Source organism: Podarcis erhardii (assembly GCF_964252035.2).
Source record: "Podarcis erhardii genome assembly, chromosome: 1".
Taxonomy (NCBI): domain Eukaryota; kingdom Metazoa; phylum Chordata; class Lepidosauria; order Squamata; family Lacertidae; genus Podarcis; species Podarcis erhardii.
Window position 1 is genome coordinate 40,465,433 of NC_138497.1, and position 22,794 is coordinate 40,488,226.

Sequence of the window (22,794 nt, forward strand, 5' to 3'; positions counted from 1 at the left end):
ATACATCTGCAGCAATATATCCCCCCATTTTTCACCTGTAATAACGAACACAAAGGTCATCTGATGTAACTTGGCAGCAGTAAAGGACTAGCAACCAGAGATGAGGGGAAGAGATTGCTTGGAGGCCTAGACGTGGCCCATTAAGTGACTCTAGTTACCTACCATTGAAATCAGTGAACCACTGAGAAAAGAGCAAGATAAAAACAACAGCAAGCTACATACAGTATGCACAGGCCATGGAGCACCTAAAAAACTTTGTCCAAACCCCAGAATATCACTTTAGTATCATTTGTTTAATATAAGTGCCAATATAATTGGCAATATAATTCAGGGTAAGGTCATAACTTTGTGATAGAGCAGAAGGTCCCAGGTTCTGTCTTGGTCAGACCACACCTAAAATACTGTGTCCAACTCTGGATACCACAATTTAAGAAGGATGTTGACAAACTGGAACCTGTGCACAGGAGGGCAACCAAGATGACCAAAGGTCTGGAAACCAAGCCTTACAAGGAACACCTGAAGGAGTTGGGTTTGTTTAGCCTGGATACGAGGACACTGAGAGGAGATATGACAGCCATCTTCAAATATCATAAAGGCTGTCACATGGAAGAGGGAACAAGATTGTTTCTTCCTGTTCCGGAGGGTTGGACTCAAACGAATGGCTTCAAGTTACAAGAAAGGGGACTCGAACTAAACATTCAGAAAAACTTTCTGAAAGTAAAGAGCTGTTCAACAGTGGAACAGTCTTCCTCAGATGGCTGTGGACTCTCCTTCTTTGGAGGTTTTTAAGCAGAGGTTGGATGGCCATCTGTCGTGGATACTTTAGCTGAGATTCCTGCATTGCAGGGGGTTGGACTAGAGGGCCCTCAGGGTCTCTTCCAACTCTATGATTCTATGATGATTCTATGATTCAATCCCCAGGACCTCCCAGAGAGACTCCTGCCTGAAATCCTGGGGAACTGTTGCCAGTCAATGTAGACAATATTGAGCTAGATGGACCAATGCTCTGACTCAATATAACGCAGATTCCTATAATGTAGCATCGTTTAAACTTCATATTATAAAGACAAAATAGTGAAGAACGGACAAAACCTGTGCCATTTTTCTAGAAAAAGAGGTGCTGGAATGCACCTTGAACAGCTCCCTTGTTCTCTTATAATGGCAATGGCATCTGCCTGAGAGGTGCCAGAACTGAGTTTCAATGAGTTCTGGCTGAAAAATAGCCCTGAACAAAACCAATAGATATTATAAGGGTAAAATATGTAAAAGAAAATTGTAGTATTTCCACAGTACATTTATTTATTATTTATGAATCTATTAGGCATTTGAATCACGTTTTAGGCAAAACAACTACAATAACTAGTTCAATGTAAAAATGCACGTCACCTAGCTCTGAAAAACAGCATCTAATGAGTTTTTAATGCTCATTTAAAATTAATAGGGGGGGGGTTGCCTGATCTCACTTAGAATCGGGTTTCATTATTGGGGGCCACTGGTGAAAAGGCATCTGTGTGCCCACCAGCCTAAGAGTTTTGCTATAGGTTGGCATCTCAACAGGGTCTCCAAAATATAACATAAAGGATGGATAGATATGCAGGGAGGCAGCTCTTAATACAACCTGTTTCCAAATCATTAAGGACTTTAAAGATCATTAACTGTACTGTGAATTGCATCTGAAAAAGCACTGGCAACCACTGCAAGTAGTATAATATTAGTGTGATGAGTTCTGACCATCTGGCCTTAACCAGTAGCTAGGGAGCAACATTTTTTACCACTTAAAGTTTCCAAACATCAAAGGCAGTCTGACACAGAAAGCATTACAGTACTTTTGCCTGGAAGTCACTAGCACATGAATGATCATAGGAAGCTGTGTTCTCCCCAGAAAGGGTCACAGCTGGTGTACCAGCCAAAGCTGGGAAAAAAGCATATCTGACCAACATAGCTACTTGGGCTTCCCCAGTTAGTCCAAGAGCCCACTCAATCTGTGAACTTGATGCTCCATGGGGAGTACAACCCCATCTAACACCACTGGAACACCTTTAGTAAGAGCAATTGATTCCCTCCACTCTCAGCACCTCCGTTTTGTCCGAAAAAAGTTTTAGTTTGCTCGCCCTTACCCAACCCAGTACTAATTCCAGGCACTGATTCAAAAGCCTCCAAGAGATAAGCAGACAGAAAAGTCAGGTAGTAATATGTGTTATCTGAAAATTGATGACACTGTGCACCACAGAAATGTCCCAACACCACCTTCTGAGACTGGTTCTCCAAAAAGGATTGGAACCACTGCACACTGTGCTTCTCAATTCCAACCCAGGCAAAAGTTTCAAAGGTATACCATGGTTGGTGGCAATCAGAAGTTGTTTAGAGGTCTAGGACAACCGAAAAGGTCACACAATCTCTCCCACCACCACATTCCCTGGCATAAACACCCACCTGAGCTACCAAGGCTGTATCTATCCCAAAATTGGACCTGAAGTCACATAAGATTTAAGGCTGTTCAAAAACTGTTCAAGCAAAACATTACTTCCATTAGACTTGGTTTTGTGTTTTCACTAGAATCCTCAATTAATTATTTCCCTAACATCAAACTATTACTAAAGAGGTCAGCAAAGTAATTTAAAATCTCTATTCTCAACTCATTAAAAGTCTTGAATCTTTTGTACATGATGTGGACAGATCTATATGAAAAGACTTATGCAAAATATTCTTACAGTAATGAGATTGCACTACAGAAAATAATTGTTCACTATATTATATTTACAGTTCAAGTTCCTTATCTTTTCACAACTATATCCTTCCTGCTAGCATTGTCTCTTCTCTTGGTTATTTAGGGCTCAGCAATGTAATTAAAACACAAGGATAGTTGAAATTAATGAACCACTCAGCTGTTTAAAGCTAAGAACCTTTTCTCAGCAATGTTCAATCTTTGAAACATTCCTTCCTCTGTAGACCCAAATTAGACAAATTTTCTTAATGATACATACTGTCAACAGATATCTATTAAAATAGTTATTGAACTCAACAGGACAGTTTCTGCCTAAATCAGTTCCTGACCTATGTGCTTGCTGATCACTATGAATAGGTACTAACATTTTCCCCAAAATTAAGGGAATCATCATATTTACACCTTTTCATATGTTGCACTGATGCACACATCTCTATTGTCTAAGCTGCTATTTGAAATTATAGCGCATAGTTAGACTATATGTAATTCCATATGCTAAACTTACCGGTATATGTACAGCTCCTGCTTACCTAATATTTATATATTCTGATACCTAATATGTATTTCAGACCATTCAGTTAAATTAGTTTGTACAATATGCACAGGTACACATATATTCACTTTCAGTTTACATCTGTGTACATTAAATTATACAGCTTACAAAGATACAAATACATAGTGCAGAACTGTGCTTGAAAGTGGCTAAGGCAATATATCTCTTAATAACTTGAGGTCTGAATGGTGTGTAAGATGCAGAAGCATATTTATTACGGTGGATGATGAAGTATTCAGATTGGGCTCTTCCTCTTGCACAAGACTCAAGCAGGAGAAAAAACCTCTATCATCCACCTAATAAATCTACTATTCAGGTAAGACCAATCGTCCTTAATATGAAAAGGAGATTTTAGCAAAGGGCTGCTTTCCTATCAGTTCAACTCTTGGAACTACTTTCCCTGAGGAAGGACTGTACATTCAAAACATGTTTGGTGATAACCTGGCATCAAGTTACTTTTGCACCTGATGGTTGTCCACTTTTGCATCTCCTGTCATGTGATAAGGCTCCTAAATCTGCATTGTTGTTATGTTTGTGCATTGCAAACTACACCTAAGCTCATGTTTCCAGAAACTGCAACTTAGGCCTGCATTAGATGTAACAATAATTACATGGCAGCTGCTTGAAATCACACATCCCATTGTGATTTCAATCATGGCAGAACAGTGGTACCTCGGTTTAAGAACAGTCCTGCTTACAAACGATTCAGTTTATGAACTCCGCAAAACCGGAAGTAGTGTCCCAGTTTGCAAACTTTACCTTGGTCTAAGAACGGAATCCGAACAGTGGAAGGGCACCAGTGGCAGGAGGCCTCATTAGGGAAAGCGCACCTTGGTTTAAGAACGGTTCCAGTTTAAGAATGGACTTCTGGAACAGATTAAGTTCATAAACCGAGGTACCACTGTATAAACCCCTGGAAAATAGTTGATGAAGGTGTGTAGGAAGCCACTTCACACAAACAGCCTTGCATGTGCAATAGTGCCCTTACTGCTTCATTTGGGACGTGGGTGACACTGTGGGTTAAACCTCAGAGCCTAGGACTTGCCGATCACAAGGTCGAATCCCTGCAACGGGGTGAGCTCCCGTTGCTCGGTCCCTGCTCCTGCCAACCTGGCAGTTAGAAAGCACGTCAAAGTGCAAGTAGATAAATAGTTATCGCTCCGGCGGGAAGGTAAACGGCATTTCCGTGCACTACTCTGGTTCGCTAGAAGCGGCTTAGTCATGCTGGCCACATGACCCAGAAGCTGTACGCCAGCTTCCTCGGCCAATAAAGCGAGATGAGTGCCGCAACCCTAGAGTCGGCCACGACTGGACCTAACGGTCAGGGGTCCCTTTACCTTTACCTTACCATGCCACTGTCGCAAGATATGAAAATGTTTAAGCCACTGTTTCAGGGAAATAATTCTAAGCCATGTAAAGAGATGGACTTCGCCTGTTGAAACCAGTAGACAAATGATAAGCACACTCTTTTAGTGAGGCACATCCTCCTTTTGGAGTTCAAAAACGTAACAGACATCATACTCAAAATGACTTAGCTTTTTGTGCCAAGTGTTTAAGCAGTAAAAGAAAAGAGTTCACAGATAAGGCAGAGTTGGCCCAATACACTTTTGTGCCTGAGGCGAAAAATAAGAATGGTTTCCCCAATAATGACAAAACTATAGCAATAAACAAAATAACAGACAATCTGCTGCCCTTTTATTGTACCCCCAGATCTACCAGATAAAGCAAGCTGGCCCGTTCTTCCTAGCTTTAGAGCTGGCCTGGAACCTGGATGCATGACCTTGCAAGAACACCCATTACGAAGAAGCTTCCTCAGCCTCCTGACTAGAAATAGCTCTTTGTAAGTTAAAGGCTGTTCTACCCTTTCAGTGTCTGATGTCTACATCAAATGCATAGGTGACAGGGACAGGTTTGCAGAATCAAAGGAACTGGGAGGAGAACAAGTTTATAATGAAGACAGAAACTAAGTGATGAAATCTGTCCAGGATTGTCTTCATTCTTTTCCTCATTGCTGTAACCACCCTGCCTTCCCTCCCACCCAGGATAGAACAAATATGTCTGCAACTGATGCTGTAGCAACATGCTATTAAGTACAGTTTTGAAATTTTATATTGCTTTGAAGAAAAGATTTTTATATACACCTGCAGTCTCTTGGAAGGACAAGTATAATATCTACTTGCCAGACATATTAACAGTAATAATAATCTATAATATGCTTGTAGATAAATATATGTTATGCATTCATGTGTACAGTGTGCATATTTAGATTATATACGTACTGCATTCAAATGTACATATTTAAATCATGGATCAAGTCAACACAAACATGCACTCTTTCCTTTCTGCTAAGACAACAGCATAGACTCCCAAGTTTTCAATCCACAGTGGATTTTTAAATGTTCTTAGTCCCAATCTTCAGAACAGAATTAAACTGAATTCAAGTCTCTGTATCCTTTCTTTCTCCCTTTCTTTTCAGGTTAGCAGTTTATTTCTGCATTAATCACCCTGACAGAAGCAAGGCAACTCAATTTTCTGCTTCTGTAGGTAGGCACATCACTTTCTGTACAGCACTAGGCATGAAAAGGGCTGCAGCTAAGCTTTGGTTACTGGTGTAATTGAAATGCTATCCACACTATAGGGTGCATTAAAGTCAGATAACGGCAGTTCCTGTGGCCAATTTAAGTAGCTTGACTTCCCTGGGAAAAAAAAAATTGCCTGACAGATAAGGCAGACAAACTGGCTAATTCTCCAAGCATGTCTCTCATTGTGATCCTAGAAAAATGAGAAAAAAATGAATCACAGAACCACAAAATCAATTGACCCTCGGGTAGCTCATCAGGCAGCGAGCCTGATAAACCTAAAAGCTTTGTTAATGTCTGCCTGCCTGTATCCCACAGATAGAGCACTTTGTAAATGAACCTGCTTTGATAAATATATTAAGGAAAGCTGTGAATAAAGGCAGAGACTTCTCATTTGTAAATACAACCTCTGCTACATGGAATTAGAATGATAAAATGGAGTTCCATGTAATTAAGTTTGTATAAGGCCTGAAATCCGTGCAAATACTTTCTCTGAATTTTGAAAGAGAACTGTCAGTTCAATTAATCTGAACATCACCTCGAGAATGTACTGAACAAAATTAAGCTGCTGATAAAACCTGGGCCAGTATTTTGATAAGTAATTCCTATATCATTTCTTGGCCACTGTGATCATTTTATTTAATCCGCTACCCCCCTTCTTTAGTTATACACTAAGCCATGTACAAAAGAGGGATGGTTCACACACCACCATAACAATAATCTACCATATCAAAAAGTATAAAATGGTAGAACCTTTTTCTTCCCTATGTAAAATATCAAAATGAATAAATTCCGATGAATAGTTATTTAAAAGCTAGAATCTAAATCACCACTCAACACCTAAACAAAGAAATCCATTTAACAACTGATAACAAGAATTTCAAAACTATGCAGATTTCCAGGTGTTTTCCCATGGAAAACCATGAACAGAATCTAAGGCACTGTTGAACACTTTGTAAAGAGAATGATCTTGAAAAACAATATATCTACATTAGCTAAGACTGTCCATAATTCTTGTTTCATGCCTAAAAGAACTAACTCTGAATTGCTATTTAAATATTGCAATTTAAATTGTTTCAGAAATGGAAAATAATAATAATAATAATAATAGTAATAATAATAATAAGAAGAAGAAGAAGAAGAAGCACTTCAGCCATGGAAGCAAACAGATTGATTTAGAATAACTTACCAGTTGTTTACTTGTAGAATTGTAAGTCCCGTGTCTTGGGCTAACTGTTTCTTCTGCTCCTCTGAAGGATACGGATGCTAATAAAAAGAAATGTTTTAAAAGATGAATCAGAACTTAAGAAAGATGCACTTTAAGAATGAAACCATCTTTTTTAGTGTGAACCATATCCTCAGGGATTGATATAACTGATAGGTATGTTATTTCTAAAACAAAAATCTTAAGTCCCATTAATTTAAAATAGTATGCTGAATCAGGGTATACTTTCTCCTTGTTGATTTCCTTGCATGCAATGTGGGAGCAGGATCATGCCTTCCTTCCCCATCTATCAAACATGCCTGTCTTGCCAGACATCCTGTAGACCCAATTCTGCACTGCCAATGCCCAAACCCTGTATGAGGGGAAATTGATAATGCCCTTCAGACCTACAATATGTATGGTATATCGTCTGTTACGTATGTATGCCCTATTCAACCACATGTGTGTTTCCAATGGGAGACATATACATGGTGTGTAAGAAAGCTCAACCTTGCCTTTACATAAAAAATAGAGAGCAAAAACAAGGAGAACCTACCATCCAATCATTGGCTGTAAGGGCCAAACTCTACTCAGCAGATGCTCAAGAACCACATTGCTAATGTGCACCAGTTTTGATGGGGGAAGAGGTGTTGTAATGGAATCCATGGTTAGCTTATGCATATACCTCTTGCTGTACAATCCTGAGATACCACAACCTTCTCTATCTTGTCTGCCAAAACTCCTTCACTAGCACTACCCACAATCACTAGCACCCAATCTTAAATCTGATAACCCATCTATAACTAATTCACAACTCTCCACCATCTAAACACCTTCCAACATGCCACACACACAAATAAAGCAAAGGCTTTGAAATTACATCTACTGATTATCTGAACATTTGTGCCAAATTATGCTTAAGTAGAGAATTATTCCTACGTTTTATGCAAACCCCCCCCCCAAACTCTACCATCATAATGGGATTGTATTATTACTTTTATAATTCATTGGCTTTCAATTCGTGGGTTGGAACCCACTACTGGGTTGGAACATGTCCTAAGGCAAACCACACCTACAGCATTACTACTGTCAAATGCCTATTTCAGCCAAAGTTGGGTCCCAGGACTTAAAAGGGTTAAAGACTACTGTACTAATTGACCTGGAGGATACTGATTGTCTCTATGCTCATTGTTGATACATTTGTGTAGCACATCTATGACTCAAGCAACAAACAACTCATACCCTAACCCTAAAGTAACCCTAAAGTTAACATTTGCACTGGGATAATATTTGACAGAAGTACTGTGTCGTGCTGCAAAACCAATGTGGGACAAAAAAATATTCCCTAACATGTGCAGAGCTCACAGTTTTCTGCGCACTGGAAAGCATTTGTCTAGTACGCAATGGAACCCTTTTATCAGGCATAGGCAAACTCGGCCATCCAGATGTTTTGGGACTACAACTTCCATCATCCCTGACCACTGGTCCTGTTAGCTAGGGATCATGTGAGTTGTAGGCCAAAAACATCTGGAGGGCCAAGTTTGCCTATGCCTGCCTTTTATCCTCCCTCTTTGGTCCTCACATAGCTGTGAGTAGAGTCATGTGCAGTGCAATGTGTCCAGTCTTTACTTCCAAGGGGAAGCATAGATGGTCCTCCCATTGAAAGTAATGTACAGCTGTAGTTCAGCTGGCACTACTTTCATTCAGTGGAAGGTTGGCAGTGGGGATGTCCCAAGACTCCGATGCATCCACCTCCATGCATGCAAACATGTGCACATGTGAAACAGCAAACAGAGCTGATAATTTATGTGTTTGCAGTGGTATGCCTACAAATCTACCTGGTGGCTTAATAAGTTTTAGAAATGGCATATAAAACTGTAACATTAACAGCTGGATTTTATTTATTACTTAGCTATTAAATAAACATCTCCTTACTTCTTAGATTCTAGTCAAATAAAAATACATCAAATCACAAAATACAAATTCATTCAAATAAAACACAATATAAAAAGCCCTAAGCAGAAATAAGCAGAAAGCCCCATTGAAATTCAGCTTCTTAAACTGTTGCCTCTGATCCCTGAAATTTTTGCACCAGTAGGTTTCCATGGGCTTGATCTGGGAGTTAAAAGTTTGAAAATTGTAGTTTCTGCTTTATGTGATTCAGATAGCTATCTACTGTATGTTTTTGGAGTTTCATTAGGTAAACTGTCCTGGAATGCTGTGCAATCAAGGGCAGGATATAAATTGAACAAATAAAATAACATAAAGGGGACCACCATAAAGAAATCCCTGTTCCACATCTCAATTGATTTTAATGACTGACTTGCTCATAAATGGAGCACAGAATTAACACAAAATTTACATGTGGGTAAGTGTATTCGAAGTTGGGATATTAGTATTTTCTTATTAAATTACATGGGGAAAGGGATATATGATTTGTCTGAAGTATTTGGCGACATTAATCTAGCAATTTACTTTCCTTTTACTGTAGTTTCTTCTTTTGCCTCATTTATAGTTTTGCACTTGCTCTGTATCTTTTTAGAATAGTTTCCAGAAGTGTTATTGGAAACTGACATTACATTAAACACACATTTAATACATTTAAAGTATACTTTACCCAAAATATAACCAACCTAACTTCAACATTCTGTTTTTAATTATTAGTATAATTTCCTAGATTACAACCAGAAGAAAAAGGAGAGTTGCTTTCTCTCAATTGTACTGAGATTATTTTTTTTATCATGTAAATATAGACCAATACCTATGTAAACCACTGTTGGGTGCCAATTGTCTCATTATTAAAAACAACAGCCTAGAATTGCTTTTTAAAAACCTATTTTGTAAGCACATTTAAAAATGCTTGCACTGTTTGACGGCAAGCTAGGCAACATTGCTTTTCTGCAAAAAGGGTTAAATAGATGTGAATGAATACAGAAATAAGGCTTTTAATATTCTGCAAATATTAACAAAGAAAAATGATAATGTTGAGTTAATGTGGGTTAAGGATGAAATGAAAATAATTTTTTCTGATTGCTAAGTGTTGACACTTTTTTGGCTTTTCCCTCAAATCTTTTTCTTTTTCTTTTTTGAAGGCTGTGTAATTACAGAAGGCTTTTCCCCTCCTTCCCCCTCCTGCTTTGAGCCCACATTAGTAATGACCCTTTCACTGCTTCAAAAACCACTAATAGTCTTCAGCAAAGGCAAGAAAAATGAACAGGATAAATTGGAATCCACAGTCAGTAATTTGCATCATATGAGGCTGCTTTGGCCACTCACACTCATTCCTGGCCATCAATCCTTTGCTGTCAGGTGCTGCACTCTGCCACCATGATAAATACTCCTCCTAACACTCTGATTCGTCCAAACAATGTAATTGTCCTCTATTCTCCTCTTGGTAATGGAGATAATGAATGACTGCACAAACAAGAAGGATTGCTCATCACAGACACAGGGGTGGTTTCAAGCTGAAAAGCCTTGAGTACAAATTTTAATTGACTGAAAATCAGGGCTGGACAAAAAGATGGAAAGAACAGTCTATATTTTCTTACAAGCTTATTTCTTTTTCCGTTATAAAGAGACTGCTTTCTCCTAAGAAAGCATCTTCCAGGAATATTCAATACAAGGAGCACCTATACATGATATGGCTTAAGAAATAAGGTATAAAAATGGTTCTTTGTAAAATGGCTTATTGTCTTGGTGGTGTTATTAAAATATGATATCCTTCTTTTACTAGGCAACTATTAAAATTGAACCAGTTGCCTTCTGTGCAGAATAGTAGCAGGGCCAATACTTCTTCATTAAAATGGAAAGGTGGTATGTGGAGTCTGTCCTAAATGTACAAGGAAGGCTAAGTATTTTCATGGCACTTCCTTATAAGTAGATCTATTCAGAATCACAGACATAGCATCACAAACAAATATTGAACTAAACATATCAAGAATGATGGCAGGAAGGTTGCAGTCAACAAATAGTATGCTACGTTGGTGCAGTATATCTATTTGAAACTAGGTACACACTTGGGGTAGAATTCTAAAACTAGCAAATCATCGAGGAAACAGCTAAACCCATATTGGGTCAAGTGACACTCTCTGCTTTCAGTAGGGTAACTACTGTGCTTCAGATCAACATACAGTACAATGAAATTATAGAAATTCAGCCCTCTCAAATGGACCTTATTATTCTCAATTAAGAGTGAAGAAAAATATAGCAACAACCTCAACTTACATGGCATTATATATTTGCAAGTTTCCCCTTTTTTAAATCAGTGATGTTATGGCTTTTTAAACATGAAGTGGACTGTTTATCTGAAAGCGTTCTGGCAGGCCACCACCACATTTCTAAAATTAAATAAAGGATTTGAAAACAATCAGCATTTTGAGCAGTTCAGACCACAGCAATATGTTTCAGATTAATTTACAAATATATGTATATATTTAAGACTAAACTACAGAACTAGAAAATTCCTACTAGTTAGTCTATAACATGCCTTCTTACACTTTATTAGAACAGACATCATATTGAAATAATAAACATGGGAGGCTTTCATTTCTTCTTTGATCTATATTACTAAATGTCTAACTGGCTCAAATTTAAAATAAACTCTGGGATGTTTGCACTTAGAAACTGGAAGGAGACCACAAGGCATAATTTGTTGTCACTTTTCATATTGTCTGACTAAAACTGTAGTTTAGTCTGTGCATTACTGGGTACCATGCAATGCTCATCCAGTCAATCACACGGTGGCTAAATACTCTTGTACTAATACAAGAGTAAAGTAGTGGAAAGCAACAGTGACAGATTTCTTTCTCAGTATGGAATGATACAGAAGTGAAGGCATGGATCACAGTTCTATATGTTCCCCAAATCACACTAAATACATAGCAGGCAAGAAGCACCACACTATGTAGATATGGTGCAGGGCAAGCTATACTCCCATATAGACCAAGTGACCCACTATCAGCTAAGGTTAATTATTTAATTGGATTGAATCATTCTTCTATTTCTTTTATTATTGGACAAAGATATTTTCAGAGACATATGCACACAGACACAAAGAAGTAAGCTGCCCAGAGCGGCTGGGGAAACCCAGCCAGATGGGCAGGGTAGAAATTAACAACAACAACAACAACAACAACAACAACAACAACAACAACACCACAGTGGTACCTCGGGTTACAGACGCTTCAGGTTACATACGCTTCAGGTTACAGACTCTGCTAACCCAGAAATAGTACCTCGGGTTAAGAACTTTGTTTCAGGATGACAACAGAAATTGGACGGCAGCAGCAGGAGGCCCCATTAGCTAAAGTGGTGCTTCAGGTTAAGAACAGGTTCAGATTAAGAACAGACCTCCAGAACGAATTAAGTACTTAACCCGAGGTACTACTGTAATAATAATAATAATAATAATAATAATAATAATAATAATACCACCCAAATATTCCAATTGGCAGGCACCTCATGTTCTCCAGGCCTACTGGTGTATCTCTAAAGCCATTATTAATTCCAGTAGCAACGAGTCCTTCTAAAGGCTGCTGTTACGACTAAGTTTGGAAAACACTAAGTTTGGCCTAAGCTTCTGATGTAACCTTACCATGATCCCCTCCCACTCTCAACAGCAGCAACATGTCCTGGAAGATGCCAGTGAGGCAGAAACACTGCAGATGTTACCATGAAGAATAACAAAAGCAAGGAGGGAGGAGCGTCATATTCTCCCAGTATTGGCAAAGAAGAAAGAGGAGCCATGGAGATGTAAGCTCCTTGCACAGCACAGCCTGGCATCCCCAATCCACTCTGCAACTTTCTGCCATAGAGATGAATAGAACCAATTCACTTTTACGGCAGAACATAAACCAGGGGAGCAGGGAACCTCTGCAGCAGTCAGCAGCAGCCTAAAGGGCCAGTAAGCTGCGTGTAGCCACCTTTCTATTTTCTCACAGCACCCTAGAATGATACACTGTCAGAGGTGTTGTGAGAAATTTAAGCTGCCTGAGATGCTTGGAGCACTGGGGATGGGTTGTTGCTTTTTAAAAAAATGGTGGGCGTAGGGCAGACATCAGCAATGGGCTCTGATGAGGTACTGAGACCCCAGCACCTACCCAAAGAGGCCAATTTGCTTTTGGTTTTGCTACCTTTCTGTTTAAAAACTATTAAGCTGGCTTGGAACAAGACAAATAAAATAAAAACACAGAGATTTCAATAGAGAAGGGTATAAAGAAATCAACAACTTAACAGGCCGAGCACTTGTCAAAATAAAATGGCCACAAAATAATGGAAAACCATCAGGTAGGCCTCCTTAAACACAGATTTCCACAGCCTACGTGGAGCTACAAGTCCCTCTGTAGTAATAGGTAATTATACAGTTAAATATTTTTTCCAATTATTATGGGTTGGAGTTAAGACTCTTCCCCGTAGCTTTAGCTTGTTCTTGTGGTTACCTAGCTGTGCTTTAGCCTGTGAATCCATAAACAGCCGCTTGTCCTGGGCCTGGGAAGTAACCCAGTCTTATATTAAATAAATAAGAACTTAACACTTTCTCCAGTTCAGGCGTTGGTAGAACACATAGGACAGTCTCTCCAGTATATCTTAATGAATGGGCGGCCTCATATAGGAGGTGACAGTCCTTTAGATATCCTAGTATTAAGCTGCTGAGGGCATCAGAACACCTGATCACCAGCACCTTGAATTGGACATGGTAATGAACGAAGCCAGCGAAGCTCTTTTAAATGAGTAACTACATGTGCCAAATACAGTGGTACCTCGGGTTACGAACTTAATTCGTTCCGGAGGCCCATTCTTAACTCGAAACCGTTCTTAACCTGAGGTACCACTTCAGCTAATGGGGCCTCCTGCTGCCACTGCGCAGCCGCTGCACGATTTCCGTTCTCATCCTGGGGCAAAGTTCGCAACCTGGAGCAACTACTTCTGGGTTAGTGGAGTTTGTAACCTGAAGCGTTTGTAACCCGAAGTACCACTGTAAATGGCTCTGGTCAAAACTCTAGCTGCTGCAAAATGAACTACTTGAAGTTCCCAGAGATTTTTCTAAGGCTGCCAAACATACAGCACACTGTAGCTATCCCAATGCTCATTTAGTTCTTCATTTTCCCTACTGTGTTTTAGAATCTGAAGAGGGGAGGAAATGATGAGCACAGTAAACAAGGACTGGGGGTGGGGGTGGGACAGAAAAGTCTGGCCACTTCTGGGCTGTTACCATGGCTTTCTGGGGTGAGGGCCTCTCCCTGCTTAGCCTGTTCACAATTCACAGGCCCTGTCTACCAGGCTTTGCTGTCAGTCCCAGGCACTTGGAGAGCGTGCAAGGAATCTTGCTTAGCTTTGAAAATATAAAGGAAGGTTCCCCCCTCCCTATTCTATAGTATACACCATGTAATCACCACAGTATGTTTTTACATGCCTAAAAAATTAAATGTTTGCATTTAGCCTGAATATTTCAGGTAAATGAGACTACTAATAATTCCAAATCACATGCATGGTTGCCCTATTTAAGTTTGTTTTAAGGTGTGCGTTAACTGTGTGTGTGTTTGTGTATGTGTGTGTATATTTTTCTAATATTTTCCTGAAAGTGTGTGTATATGAAATTCCAGATGGGATTGGTTTATTCGGTTATAGAAAGCCCAACATTCAGTGGGAAGCACAGAAAAAAAGAGTTTATGATCAAAGCAAAAGGATCTAAGTGTTCGTTTTTAGGAAGGTTTTGAATTCAAAATATTTTGGATTTCTATTTCCAAAACTAGTTCCACTGAAAAACATTGGTGCCATTCTTTACAGAGCAAGTGAAACACAGACAGCAGTAGGGGAAAAGTTGGTTGTAGCATAAATATATGACTTCTAGTTTTAAATATTTAGCTCCACTAGTACTTTGTGAAAGAGTGCTAAAAGCTATAAAACAGTTGCATCTCTTGTAGGAAAAACAGGTTGCCACAACTGCCTTTATAAAATACTTTTCTGCTTTTGTTGGGCAAGCAAAATGACTGATGTCTTTCCATGGCTTCAACTTTCTCTCACTACAGTCCCTATTGTTGTACACGCATGTGCTCATGCATCAACTAATTCATTCAAACAATATAACAGGACAGGGACTATCTCCAAAAGAGTTTCCAGATGGGAAAAGAATGATAATTTAGTTCACAGTATTTGCAAATAAAAACAAAACTAAGATGTTTTATGTCTTTCCCTCTTCTGCTTTCTTTTATGCACAGACAGGAACACAGACAAATCTTAACTCTAATCAAGCAGTTGCTCCTACCTGCTGGGAAGATAGAGAGATGTTATTGTTATGACTTTGTTAATTACTTGGGAGGTGTCAGACACTGTGGTGAGGAGCAGCAGTATAATCAGAACTTGGATAGACATCCAGGAATAGATAGCCAGAGGGAGCACTGGATCACTGCTGATTCAACAGAAACACTCAATCTTCATTTATATTGTTTTGGATTGGATTTACCACTGATGCAGCTACAATGGAGATACAGCACAGACACTTTTTCTTGGTAGATCTCCTTAAAACTCTAGAGAGATGTTCCCAGAGTCTTTGGAGCCAAGTACTCAATCTACAACAAGGGCAGGGATGTAGCTAGTCACTTTGATATGTGTCTTGGTAACTTCCAGCTTTTAGCCTTTATAGTTGGTTAGGAACTCGGTTACCAGACGTCCATGTTTCCCGGGGACAGTCCCCGGATTTACAAATCCATCCCCGGAATGTCCCCAGATTTCAATTAATGTCCCTGGATTTATATTTTAAGTGTTGTAGATTTATTATTAGGGAATGGATGTTGCGTGATTGGTTCAATGGCACAAGACACATCATATGGGGACTTCCAGTGAGGCAAAATGGCGGGTGCCACGGCAGTGAACAGCTCCTGAAGCTAGCCAGAGCCAACTGCACTACTAGGCTGGATCCAAGCTGTTGAGACTGCCGCCGCCGCCGTTGCCAAGAGGGAGCCGGGAGCACCCGGCGCGTGAACTGGGGGAACTCCTGACTCCCCCACGACCCAAATTGAGCTGGGAGCGAGAGCGCCTGACCACCTGACCGATTGCCCAGCAGTGCTCCGGGGCCAGGAAACACCGGAGCTGACACAGGGAGGAGGAGAGGAGAAAGAGAAGGAGAAAAAAGAGGGGAGCCCCGACCTTGCCGTTACTTCACACAGCACATAGTTACACTATGGAATTTAGTCCTAGTAACATGTAGTAATGGCCACCAATTTAGGATGGCTTTAAAAGAGGATTAGACAAATTCATGAACTACTAGCCATGATGACCATGTACTCCCTTCACTGTCAGAGGCGGTATGTGCCTGAATACCTGCTGGGAATCAGAAGTGAGGAGAGTGCTGTTATACTCAGGATGTTGAACTAGATTGGCCTTTGCTTTGATTCAGTATGGTTCAGAACCACTGCTGCTTCATATATTCTTATGATGTTGATTTTAGTGTAAGATTTCACTAAAATGCATTATTTTCCTTCCACTTTCAGTTAAATCTTACATATTGCTTTCTGGAATATTTTAATTTTGTGATCTTCCTGTTTCTCATTTTAAGGCTATAAACTCTTCTCACATTATTTAACTTTTACTTGTCTGACCACATTTCTATTTAATTTGCTCTTTATTGGCTTGCTTTCCATTTTGCATTAAACATGAATAATGCTTCATGAAATGTTGACTGAATTTGATAAAAAACATTCATATTAATGTTATATTCTGCAAGAGGACTCTCTGGTTTCTGAGAAGCAACCATAGGTTACTTACAGACTAAAAAAGAACAACTATATCAGAATCTAGGATTAACATACAAGTATGAAGGTAAGATTTGGAATTGTCATTTTAGATTTATGTCAAAAATTGTGTTTGCATGATCCATCTATCCAAAGTTACACTTACAAGAGTAATACTTAAATCAGTATCAGTATAAACTATTATTTACCTTTGTTCACTAAATCTAAACATTATACATTATTGTACATTATATTGTAATGTAATTACTCTGGTGTTCATGCTTACCTATAACTCAGTCTAAAAGTTTGAATTATTATAATTTTTAAAAATTATTTTATTTAACTGTTATATTAACACGCAACCAAACTTGTAAGTCTGTGCAACTATGCTTGTAATATATATATTTTTTTGAAATGTAAAAAAATCAATAAAAATAATTTCAAACGAAACACAAAAACAAGATAAATATGTAACTGGGTGAGAAAAATGGAAGCTAAGGCTTTTAAATGGCTACAAGAGCCCCAAGATATTTGAAGCCACAGATTTCTGAACACTTTTCAACACATTCAGTCATGGTTTGGGATCAAATGTAACAGCTAGTTCTCATTAGATGTCTTAATTTGTTTGCTGAAACTGCAATTTATCATTTGGTAACCACAAGTAAGTACATGTTTCATTTGCACATTAGATCTGGTGCAAAAGAAATGTTAGTAAAGCATTTTTATAGACCAATTCAGACTTATGATTCCAAACTGCTACATCAAGAAACTAAATTTGTCACAAAATCTGATAATCACTAAACAGAGATAGCAAACCAAAATAAATTATTTGCCTCTAAACAACCATTGAAAGCTGCCTACAACTCTCAGTTAGACCCTGCCAGGGCGGCAGAGCTTTTCGACCTATAGGCCCTGTCAAAGGTTAGCATATATAGAACTGCTGTTTATTGTAATTGGAGGCAGCCATTCATTTATCTTAAGAAGGTTGTTTCCAATCATATGATCAGAGATTTTCTAACTGCAGATGCCAGCAACTGAGCCAAGATCTGACACATGTAAAATAAGTGCTCCACCAATGAGCTATGGTCTCACTTCACAAGCCCTCACAGACGGGTTACATGAATAAAAACTATCTTATGACGAGTCAGACCACAGGTCCTTTAAATCCACTATTGCTTACCCTGACTGGCAGCAATTCCCTAAGCCTCAACTGATGTTTGAAATCCTTTAACAGCCAGGTATTGAACATGGAGTCTTTTGCATGCCAGTCATGTGCTTCAACATTCAGCTGTGGGTTGTCCCTACTGTACAAGGAAAGTTGTAGAAATATCAATGATCGTGATGCACAGTAGCAGTTGGAGAGTTAGCATCACTTTTGACAGCAAATATTCTTGCCCCCTCCTTTTTTTAGCTGATGGGGCAAGAATTTGATTTGCAAGTTGAAGAAGATTTTGGATCACCAACTGCAGCTGAATATATATCAGCTCACATCTTGACTAAAATTGCAAGCAATGTTACGTGAGTCTTCTAACACAAACACATACCCATTCACTTATCATAAGTGAAGTACAAACATCTGCAAAATGTTAAAAAAAAAACTTTTTAAAAGGAGAGGGAAAGCTCTTTTCAAAGATTCATCTGGCAGCTGGCCCACACAAAATACCACTGCTAGTAACAGAGCTGCCTATTCTCCTAGTAAGGACTTCTAATTTGCATATTTAAATAAATGCATGATTGCAATTGTCCATTGCTTATCCCTGAGGTTACCTAGCCAATTGCTAAAACAAGGCTCATATTATCCTCCTCATTCTGAGCATACATATTGCAACCCTGTTGTTACATCCCATTTGTATCCAACTCTTTCTTCTCTGAATCTTAGTTATCACCACCTCATCAAATAGATTAAGAGGTAGCAATTGAGGGAGGGCTAGCGATTACTCACATCATTATGTATTTCAAAGTGTGCAAAATCTGGATCAGCAATATTATTTGGAAGTGTCCTTTGGCATTTGTAGAAAAAGGGCCACGTTATAAGGTTCTTGACATTTGTCTCTTCCTTGTAACTGCTGTTTATTATTATACAGCACTAGTCTGGTTATAAACACCAGAGTATTAATAAAGGAAAATAACACATGCAAGGTTTACAAATATTATATCTATGTTATACACTTCCTAGAAATCCTTATTTGAGTTGCCTATTACAGTGAAAGTTTGGGGAACAGAGATCAGCCATTATAAATTTGTGCCTAAATACACTAAGTAAGAAGGCTCGTTTGTGCAACATATTGAATACTAGAGCTCAGTTCTAGATGAAGTATTATTATTATTATTATTATTATTATTATTATTATTATTATTATTAAAATTTGCATACCACCCTTCACTCAAAGATCACAGGGCAATTCACATAAAAATTAAAAATGAGAACACAAAATACATAATAAAAATAGAAACAAACCAATGGACCCCCTTTTTTAAGATCTGGGGAATGTTTTTGGGACAAGCAAAGGCAAATTTTACTTTTATTTTTAATACAGCTGTCTTGTGCAAGAGAGGTTCTGTGCAAATGAGCTGTTTTAAAAATAAAAATACAAAAGCATGCCTTCAGGAACAACCAATGGGAAAAGGCAGGGTACAACCTTTCATTGCAGCTGATGGAAACAAAACAGAAGCAGGGTGTGTGGTGAAAACAGCAGCTAGTGAAATGTCACCACAGATGTAAAAAAAAGCTCACCCACACAATGTGCTTCAGTGTGTCCACAGTTGGGTAACATGCAATTTTATATTGGATTTTCTTCCCTTATCCAATTATCCATGGATTGGGGAAATCCGCAGTTAGCAGGGTAGGTGGTAAAGTGCTGGCTGCCACTTGAACGAAGACATTGTGTGGACACCACAGACACACAAGCAGCTTTAAGTCCATATTAAACTCCAGTGTGGATGAGCCCTGAGTTAAGTACAGTTTTTACAATAAAAAATAATAATCCTATTTCCCATCCAACCTATGAATAAGTCACATCCTCTATAAATGCATGACTTTAAAAGAAAGTTAATACTTCCTATAAATAATATCAACAAAATTCATTTAATTTGAATCAACAGAACTTTGTTCAGAGGAAATATGTTTAAGGTGGAAAATGGGAGCATTAAAACAAGTAAATTCAATTTTGTGTGTGTGTTTGAATTTTAGAGACATAAAATATTTTACCTTTTCTTTTTTTTGCAGCTGAGCATTGGGGGAAATGACATAAACATATTGTACAGTGAGGAGCAGGGGTGCTCAAATGAACATTCTGCCTACAGGCCTCTCAGTCTTAAAAAGGCCTTTAGCCCTTACATCATCCACCTGTTTTGTCCTCAGATTTCCCTCAGCACGTTTGTGTGTGTGTGTGTGTGTGTGTGTGTGTGTGTACATCCTCAACAGCCACTATAGAGAACAATAGATCTTTATTTGCTATATACAGTTTTCAAAATCAGACACTGTTAAACTTTTAAATAGATTCTTAAAGTTTTAAAATATGCTTTATTTTATTTTTAAATGTATTGTTTTTGCTACTTTGCTGTGTGCTGCTCTAGGCTCAATTGGCAGGAAGGGTGCAATAGAAATTTAACAAATAATAATGCTGAAATAATACATGCAAACTGCATCAGAATGCAGTTTATAGAAGATTTGTTTCATACGTCAGGGAGGGTTTTATGAGTGCTAACTTTCCCCCTCACCATCACAAAAGTGAAACAGCTTTCATGCAAATGACACTTAGGAAGTCATTAGTATAACAGAAATCATCAAATTTTGCAAACAGAAAATCAAAGCATGTGATAATATGCTGTCTGTAGCTGCCACAGAATAGGGGCAGGCCAGGAACTACTTGCTGTAAGCAGACAATATCATTAAGCTGGTCAGAGTGCCATTCCTTGGCACACAAGTGTATAACAGATTCATAGAATCATAGAATTGTAGAGTTGGAAGGGACCATGAGGGCTATCTAGTCCAACCTCCTGCAATGCAAGAATTTTTTTGCCCAACATGGGGCTAAAACACACGATCCGGAGGCTAAGAATCTCATGCTCTTCTGTCTCAAAATGCTCCATAAATCAAGTATGATACCACAGCTGCAAGAGCTGTTTGTTGCAAAAAAGGGAAGCATTAGTCCACTCTTCTAAGAAGGCCAAGTGACAATACCAGAGCTGCACTCTAAGTTCAAAACAAACCAAAAACCAGAATACATTTCAGGGGCAAATGGAATAACCTATCTCTGAAGCGAAACTACCAGAATACATTTCAGGGGCAAATGGAATAACCTATCTCTGAAGCGAAACTACAGAGTTCATGAAAGGCGGGAAAGCTCTGGATAATAGCAGAGATGAGAATGGCACTAAAGAGAGGTTATACTGCATTGTCAATTTTAAATAAATAATTGGAACAAACTCCCTCCAGTCTAGTAGGACCTTTAAAGACTCTACTTTAAGGAGAATGATTCCATCACATTAAAAATTTAGCACTACAGTGGCTAACAGGTTAAGTTAAAACTGAAAAGCCCCTGGCTCAAAATGTCACCTCTGCCATAAGCCCCATGTGTGGCTTTAGATAAGCAATTATATGTGAATCTCAGCTTGCCCCCCACCCACCTCCACCCTTAGCTGCTAGACTGGGATAATATTAGTGACCTGCCTTACATGTTTGTTGTAAGGTTTACAGAGAAAATGCACATGATGTTATTTGAAAACTAAAGTGCTATATAAATGTGTGCAGCACTATTTCATTTCTAATCTGCAATTTGGTGTTTTATTCCTTTTAAGACTGCAACACAAAATACACAAGGTATCATTCTTGTGTGCCTAGTTCATTAGATTGGGCTAGTGTTCCTGAGTTGTATCATGTTATAATTCTCTTCAAAAATATCTAATCAGAATAAAGTGTTTGATTCCTTAGCACAGGCATAGGCATACTCGCCCCCCCCAGATGTTTTTGGCCTACAACTCCCATGAGCCCTAGCTAACAGGACCAGTGGTCAGGGATGATGGGAATTGTAGTCCCACAACATCTGGAGGACCGAGTTTGCCTATGCCTGCCTTAGCACTGCAAGGCATGTTTGACACACAGATGTGATCTACATGCACTTCTGTAGTTCCTGCTCTCTGCCTAGCTAGTCCCCTAGGCACCAACACACATGTGAGACACATTTTCTTGACGCCTTGTGCTTGATGTCATTCTATACCAGGCTTCCTCAACCCCGGCCCTCCAGATGTTTTGAGACTACAATTCCCACCATCCCTGACCACTGGTCCTGCTAGCTAGGGATCATGGGAGTTGTAGGCCAAAAACATCTGGAGGGCCGAGGTTGAGGAAGCCTGTTCTATACAAACCCAGAATGGGACTCCTTTCATGGCAACAGAATGCTGGTTAGGCAGGGTTCCTGTCCTGCTGAAGAAGCCCTATGCATGTGTATTCCACATGTACTTGCACAGAACCCTTCAAAGTGATGCTGAACATGCAATGTTATAAGAACCTGAGTGATGTTGTCATCCAGATTAGCATCCACATTTTCACTGCCCCGCTTCATGCATTAAGTACTCATAGGTGAGTGCCCAGGAGTGTCATTTTTAATCTGGCAAATGCCGTATTCTAAGGAAGTGGCCAAGGCCTGCACTTCCATATTGGCCTTTGCAGTATAATGTGGTTTCCCTGAAGTTTATGCCTGTTGTATTTATAATAGACTTTCATCCAAGCTTGCTTTGTTGGTAACTTTTACACTGCTGGGTAACAGTTCTGAGGTGGTAACAAACAGCTTCAGTGCTTGTGTCAGGAGAAATAAAACTGTTATTATTTAAAACACTTCAAAGGCCACACTTTAACTCCACAGCTCTGCAGAGTTGTCGTGAATAAAAAACAACAACCAGGCTGTAGAACACCAGGCTGCCCCCTCAACAATAAGCTGTCTTCTCTCCAACTTACTTTTGGATTCCTGCCAGTTGCCCATTTGCTTTACACCATCAATTTATAT

At 39.0% G+C, this 22,794-nt stretch overlaps 1 protein-coding gene across 12 annotated transcripts in view; it reads right to left on the minus strand.

The window, feature by feature from the left end:
* Positions 1–22,794, minus strand: part of MEIS2 (Meis homeobox 2) — a 228,574-nt gene that overhangs the window by 75,686 nt on the left and 130,094 nt on the right. For all 12 annotated transcript variants that reach the window (XM_081862586.1, XM_081862580.1, XM_081862585.1 and 9 more), the window contains one exon: positions 7,047–7,123. In XM_081862586.1, coding sequence (XP_081718712.1) covers positions 7,047–7,123 — 77 coding nt within the window. The remainder of the gene's footprint in view (positions 1–7,046; positions 7,124–22,794) is intronic.